The 7,321-nt window shown below is 38.0% G+C and overlaps 1 protein-coding gene across 1 annotated transcript; it reads left to right on the top strand.

Annotated features, from left to right (window-relative positions):
* The first annotated feature begins 3,838 nt into the window (after positions 1-3,838).
* Positions 3,839-6,405, top strand: LOC121262300 (3-ketoacyl-CoA synthase 15-like). The gene is made up of 3 exons (XM_041164706.1): positions 3,839-4,317; positions 5,086-5,670; positions 5,815-6,405. The coding sequence occupies exons 1-3, from the start codon at positions 3,925-3,927 to the stop codon at positions 6,358-6,360; spliced, it is 1,524 nt and encodes a 507-aa protein (XP_041020640.1). The 5' UTR covers positions 3,839-3,924; the 3' UTR covers positions 6,361-6,405.
* The last annotated feature ends 916 nt before the right edge of the window (positions 6,406-7,321 follow it).

Below are 7,321 nucleotides of genomic sequence, written 5' to 3'. Positions count from 1 at the left end.
AACTATTCCAGACTATGATGGTCTGTCTTAATAGTTAACCTTGCCCCTAATAAATAAAGCCTCCACCTTCTCACTGCAGATACCAAGGCAAAAAGTTTTTTTTCATAGGTTGACATAGCCAAGGCCTTTCCCTTTAACGTCTGACTATAATATGCTATAAGATGCCCCTTCTGTAACAACACTACCCCTACTGCTTTCCCAGAGGCATCATGCTTAATGCAAAAAGGTTCTAAAAAATCAGGTAATGCTAAAACAGGGGGTTCATTATTGCTGCAGTCCACAAAGCCTTTTAAGCCTCCTGATTCCAATGGTACCCATCCTTTTTCAGTAAAGCAGTCAAGGGAGAGGCAATGCCACCATACCCCTTGATAAATCTCGTATAGTATCCTGTGAGGCCTAAGAATCCCCTCAGGTCCTTTAATGAAGCTAGTCTTCGCCACTCCCCCATTGCCTTCAACTTTTGTGGGTTTGCCTTTACCCTTTGGCCAGAGATAAGGTGGCCCAAATACGCCACCTTTGAGCTCCCAAACTGACATTTAGCCAACTTAGCAAATAGTTGGTGATGTCTCAAAGTCTCCAATGCAATTTTGAGGTGTTGCAAATGATGTTCTTCATCTGTGCTATACACCAAAATGTAATAAAAAAATACCAAAATAATTTTTCGTATGGTTTGAAAATAGCATTCATTAGACTTTGAAACATTGAGGGAGCATTGGTCAAGCCAAATGGCATGACCAGAAATTCGTAGTGACCCTCATGGGTCCTGAATGCTATATTGGGATGTCATTTGGGTCTAATTTGATCTGGTGGTAACCAGATCTCGGATCTAGCTTTGAATAGATAGTAGCTCTTCCACAACAGGGATGGGGTACCTATCCTTCACTGTGGCACTGCTAAGGGCTCTGTAGTCCACACATAACCTCCAAGAGCCGTCTGCCTTCCTAACCAAGGGCACCGGGGTTGAATAAGGGCTTTGACTTGGTTATATTACACTTTAGGCCAACAACTCCTTAATGATTTTTTCAATTTCATCCTTTTGGAAAAATGGGTATCTATATGGCCTGATAGAAATTGGTTTTGTGCCTAGTTGAAGGATAATGGAATGATCATAGGTTCTATGTGGGGGAAGTGTTTTAGGTTAAAAAAAAAACATCCTGGAACAGTTCCAGAAGATGCTGCAAGTTTGGGTTTAATTGTTGTAGGCTTGCTGTTAGATTGTCTTCCATGGCCTGCAGTAGGATTCCCTTATTTTCACAGCTCTCACAATCAAGTAATCCTCTCACCTCTATTAATCTTGTGTTTACCAAACCTTTCAATTCTATCTTCTGATCTGCCATGTTAAACTGGATTGTTAGTTTCTGGAAATTCCATGCAATAGTGCCTAGAGTTTATAAACTACCCCTAGAACCATATCACAACCAGCCAGCCCCAAAACAGAAGCTTCTGTGTTTAAAGCATTCCTTTGAACACAAAAGGGTACCTTCTCCACTTTACCTTCACTTCTCACAATTCTCCATTTGCCATCCTCACCTGCATCTTTGATGCCTCATTTAAAGTCAGCTTGGTTTTCTACAAAATTTTAGAATATAAAAAGTTATGTGTGCTCCCGTGTTTCGATCAAGGCCACTATTCCACCGTTTCTAATTACAGCCCTAATCCTAATGGTTCGAGAGTTTGGTAGACCCCAATATTGCATGTAAGGAAATCTCAAGATTTTCCTTAAGGTCTTCTAAATCCACCACCAACTCTTCCTGTCATTTTTCCCATTTTCTAAGCTTTGGCCAAATTTAGAAGAATTTGCTACCAGTACTATCATAAATTTGTTCTATTAGATACTCTATTAGATACAACCTTGGCTTCTTATGGATTGGTCCCCGTTTAGCCTCACAATAGCAGTAGAGGCCCTTGTCATGCCTATCTTTCATCTGGGTTTGACTTATTTCTTGAACTGGTAAAAGGTTTTTTGTGGGGTTTTTTGGTAGGTCAAAGGGTTTATTTGGTTGTTTAAGTAAGCCTAGTTCTGGTAAATACATAGGGATCCACTTTGTGGGTCTTTTAGAGAGGGTGACATGTTCTTCTTGAATCTTAGCTAAGCTGTAGGCAGTGATTAGATTGGGGGGATTAAACATTCTTACCAGTAACCGAATTTCATCCTTAATACTGCTAAGAAAACAACTCAGTTTGTATATATCCGACAATTGCTGTAGTCTATTAGACAGGTTTTCAAATTGAGTCTTATAATCTTCCATAGACCCAATTTGTTTGAGGCTCATGAGGGCTTCCATAGGGTCATCATAACAATTTGGCCCAGATCTAATGAGAAGAGCCTTAACAAAAGAGTCTCAATCCACCAACACACTTGACTCATCTAGGTCTTGAAACCATGTTAAGGGTCTTGCCCTCCATATAAAAAGAGACAAGTCACAACCTATGTTGAGGTAAAGTATTATGGAAGTTAAAAAAACTGTTGTACCTTATAGAGCCAACCATTCAAGTCTTCTCCATTGAATACTAGAAAATCCAGTCTAACTGAACGAGTTTGCACCTCTCCCATATTCACCAAAGCTTGTCCTGGGTTGCCGTGGACTAGATGATGATTCCTGTTGCTATTGATAATTGTTTCTTTTCTGCAGTTCCATCGTGAGAGTAGACATCCACTGTGCTACAGACTCCACCTGCGTTTCAAGGATATCAATATCTCAGTCTCCACTGTACGAAATTGAGAATGCATCTCGATCTTCAGTGACTTGAATTAGTTCTCTGTGGATTTTTTTAAGGAGTTGTAACTTTCCTGTAGTTGTGTGAATCTAGTCCCCTCAACCATTGTTGCTGAGAGGAACATTAGCTCTGGATACCAAATGTAACAACCAACAGGGATAATAGGGAAATTCTCACTTCGAGGGAGAGACCTCCAAAAAAAGGGCTGAAGATGAAAGGGAATCTTTTGTATTAAGATTCTGCATAAATAAATCCCTTTACATGCCACTATTCCATATAAGGAATGTACATAACTAACTAGCGAAATTGTGACAGTCTGGGACCCCAACAAATTCAATTAGAAAATTACTACAATTTAAATACTAAGAAATAAACTGTAAATTGAGTTTCTAGAATAACATCCTTCCACAATTGCGTTGGCATGTTCTCTACCATGGTTTAGATCAACGGTCATGATTCCTTACTAAAAGATCTACTGACTTGCAGTTGCTCTGGCATTCTAACAGCCCTTGATCTCATCATTGGCCCACGACCCTTCACTCACTCAAACATAACTAGACACCCACTTCTAGCTAGGGCAGCTGACACTTCTATTTTTCAACTTAACAAAAAGTTGAATTATTTTTTATGTTTTATATGGAGGTTTGAGAAAGTTGCAATGATTAGATGGAAAAGTAGTTATGTTTGAGTAGCATGTTGAGATGAATCATGAGATAGGAAAAGACCAACTCTGAATCTAAATGGGGCCTAAGTGTTTTAGTTTTAGTGATGTTTGAAAATACAATGAAATGAGATGAGATGATTTGAGATAATTACTATCCAAATGAGGTCTAAATATTGCCATGAGCGTAACGCACAAGTTTTTTCTGGTGCTGCAAACCCGCTGCTTTTATGGGTTCATGCACACAGAGCCTGCTTTCTGTTACTACCATTATTTTAGATCCTTATTGACGGAACACCTAATTAGCTTGAAATTTCTATATATATAAAGTAAAATATATATAATATATGTTATATATCAATTGCGACAAGCGCACCCACACCCCCCCCCCCCCCCCCCCCCCCCCCCCCCCAACGCACACTCTCGTGGCGGGCACCCGCGTGAAGATTTTATGCTTTTGCTTTAATTTAGCTTACACTGATTTGGATTACTCTTACTGGGTCGTTTTCATAGCGTAAAATTGATTATTTAATTCCATAATCATAATGGCAGGAGAGCAGGAGCAATTTTCAGCCGAAAATTTGAATCGGGGTGTTGAGGAATCGGTGCCCAATGCTGGGTCTTTTTATTTCTCCGTGAAGGTCGGGCATAGGTTGCCGAATTTTCTTAATTCGGTTAACCTGAAATATGTGAAGCTCGGTTATAGTTATCTCCTTAGTCATCGCTTTTATGTCTTGGTTGCACCAGCTCTCATAGTGATGTTCGGTGTCGAGTTAAAAAAGCTCACATGGGAAGATTTCTGTCATAGACGCAATCAAACAGATGCTCTCTTTATAGTTGGATTGTTGGGTTTAGCTCTATATATTTATCTCGACTTGACACCGCGGTCCATTTATTTAGTTGATTTTGCTTGTTATCGCCCACCAGATGAGCTTAAGGTGACCTACTTTGTTTTCCTTTAGTAAGTTGCAATTTGTTATCTTCTAAAGCATTCTAGAATAGTGTCTTATCAGGATACGCCACATCTAAGTTTGAAAATTTATTTAATACATATATGTACAAACATACGTAAACAACACACACACACACATATATATACATATTAAAGATTCAAAAGAAAGACAGTAATACGTACTTAATATGCACATGATTTTTGTTTACTTTGTATAGCTACTTTGGGCGAGTAATATCTCGATGTTATTTTTTATCTACAATTATTTTATAATTTTATTTTAGTTAAGAAAAATTATTAAATACTTTCAAATACGAATTTCGAATAGTACTGTAGTACTCGATTCTATCTTATCATGATAAGATCGTGCTATATTAATTAAAGTTTGTGCTTACATAAAAAAATTTAATTACATATATATTATATTATAATAGGATGGAATATCAAAGTATCACGCATCCATGCGTATTTCGAAAATATTTAATAATTATTTGCTGCCAATGCTATCATTTCTTAGTGTATATCTATGTTGTGAGCTAGGATGGTTGCAAATGAAAATAACATTTATCATAGAGGAAATTTCGCGACGACATATTATTCCCTGTGGAAAGTAATATATGTTGTGACGAATTGAAACTCGTATCAAATTTATTTCAAAGGAAATAGGGAGTATATTTCTACGATATAAATTACTGCATTGTGGTGTTCTAGCTATACATGATGGTGTGATATTATACCTACCGTACTTGCACAGATCTCGAAGGAGGAGTTCATTGAGTTAGCAAGAAAATCTGGCAACTTCAGTGATTCCGCGATTGGATTTAAGCAACGAATTCTCAAGAATTCAGGTATAGGTGACGAGACCTACATGCCCCGAGCAGTTTTCCGCCCTGGTTACAAATTAACACTGAAGGATGCTCGAGAAGAAGCAGCGACCGTCATGTACGGTGCGATAAATGACCTTCTGGCAGCCACCAAAATCAGGCCACTGAACATAAGAATTCTAGTTGTGAATTGTGGAGTCCTAAATACCACTCCATCGCTGTCAGCTATGGTAATAAACTATTTTAAGCTTAAGCACAATATTCACAGCTTTAACCTTGGTGGCATGGGTTGTGCTGCTGGAATTATAGCCATTGATCTAGCTACAGATCTTTTACGTGCGTATCCGGGCTCATATGCTTTAGTAGTGAGCACAGAAGCCGTGACCTACTCGTGGTACAACGGTCAAGAGTTTGACATGCTCCTTCCAAATTGCTTCTTTCGAATGGGGGCTGCAGCCATGTTGCTATCAAGCTCCCGCCTTGACAGATGGCGCTCCAAGTACGAACTCGAGCAGGTGAAATGCACAACTACTTTTTGTGACATTTTCCTATACGGAATCTACGTAACATCGATCATGTATTAATTCATAAAATATTTTCTGGCTTATATCATATTAACATGGTAAATGTACGTACGTTGCATTAATGCATCCATGCAGCTGGTTCGAACTCACAAAGCCATGGACGATAGGAGCTTCAAAAGCATACGCATGAGGGAAGATGCAGAAGGCAGGCAAGGTATCTCGGTGAGCAAAGACGTGATTGAGGTGGGAGGCCAAGCGCTGAAGGCACATATCTCCACTCTTGGCTCGCTAGTCCTACCCGTTTGTGAGCAAGTGCATTCCTTCTCCAATTTGCTCTTTCAGATGAAGAAAGTCAAGCCTTGCGTTCCTGACTACAAACTTGCTTTAAAGCATGTCTGCATATTGGCAACAAGCAAGAAGGTGTTGGACGAGATACAAAAAAACTTGGAGCTCACAGATGAGTACATGGAGGCGTCCAGGACAACGTTGGAGCGGTTCGGGAACACTTCGAGTAGCAGTGTTTGGTATGAATTGGCATACTTGGAGGCAAAATCTAGGATCAAGAGCGACGATCGAATTTGGCAAATCGCTTTCGGGTCGGGATTCAAGTGTAATAGCATTGTTTGGAAGGCTCTTAGGAATATTGGGAAGCCCAAGCAGAGTCCGTGGGTTGAGGATTAATTAATTAATTCTATCCGCAGGTAGGTGAAGAAAGAAAAGGATGTATAAGATGTTGATTATATTATTGTACGTAGTTATTTGAAGTATGTTTAGTAACAGTTTTTAACTAATTAACCTGCAGCCTTTGATAGGCATATCTTAATTCCTTGATTGGGCTTGAGTCTTCGACAAAGTCTCTTCAAAAATCCATCACGCAAATTAAAGCAAGCCGAAGTAAAAATAGTCTAGTTTTTTTTGTTGATATATTTTGTTTGTAAAAAACTGTTAGTTTGTTCTGCTATGTTTTAATTTGTCATGTTTTAGATATAGTTTTGGTTTTTCTTAAAATGTCTTATTTTGGGATTTCCTACTGGAGCCCCATGCCTTTTCTTTTGTACACAGTATTCTTTTGTCGAAAGCAAGCCATAAAAAAGAGAAGTTAAAAAATACATCGATATGGGTAGGGGTGGCAATGCTTGGGCAATGCGTGGGCAATGGATCATGTTTGTGTTGTGCTAAATCATATATATTTAATTATATGGGTCAATCCAAAACCAATCCGTTAAGATAAATGCATCAAATTTTCAAACTCTAACCCGATCCGTTTAAATAATAGGTTATGTTGTGTTACCCATTTTGATCCGTTTAAAAATTAATTAGAAATAAATCAATAAGACATGACTCATTTCAACCCACTTCATGTAAATGGTCGGATGAACTAACACATAACCCATTTGACATGATTAACATAATTTCAAATAAAAGTTAAAATCTATATTTATTAGTAGCCACAATATCTAAAAAAATAATAAGACTACATACTAACAAAAAAAATCAATATTTTAAAATTTCAACCTATAATAAAATTAATATTACAAACCCTACAGTAACAAATACGACCATAAGTCCAAAATTACAATCTCAATAATAAAAATATAAGTATATTAAGAAATATCAATATTACAACTCAACAATAATAAAA

Source organism: Juglans microcarpa x Juglans regia, chromosome 4S (genome assembly GCF_004785595.1).
Source record: "Juglans microcarpa x Juglans regia isolate MS1-56 chromosome 4S, Jm3101_v1.0, whole genome shotgun sequence".
NCBI classification, from domain to species: domain Eukaryota; kingdom Viridiplantae; phylum Streptophyta; class Magnoliopsida; order Fagales; family Juglandaceae; genus Juglans; species Juglans microcarpa x Juglans regia.
The sequence above is the reverse complement of the archived record's forward strand: the minus strand, read 5'-3'. Positions and strand labels throughout refer to the sequence as shown.

Excerpts from the sequence above, each read along its gene's own strand:
- LOC121262300 (XM_041164706.1), top strand. The coding sequence starts at position 3,925 with ATGGCAGGAGAGCAGGAGCAATTTTCAGCCGAAAATTTGAATCGGGGT. Across the intron at positions 4,318-5,085 it reads GCCCACCAGATGAGCTTAAG|ATCTCGAAGGAGGAGTTCAT; the intron begins GTGACCTACTTT and ends GTACTTGCACAG. Across the intron at positions 5,671-5,814 it reads CCAAGTACGAACTCGAGCAG|CTGGTTCGAACTCACAAAGC; the intron begins GTGAAATGCACA and ends GCATCCATGCAG.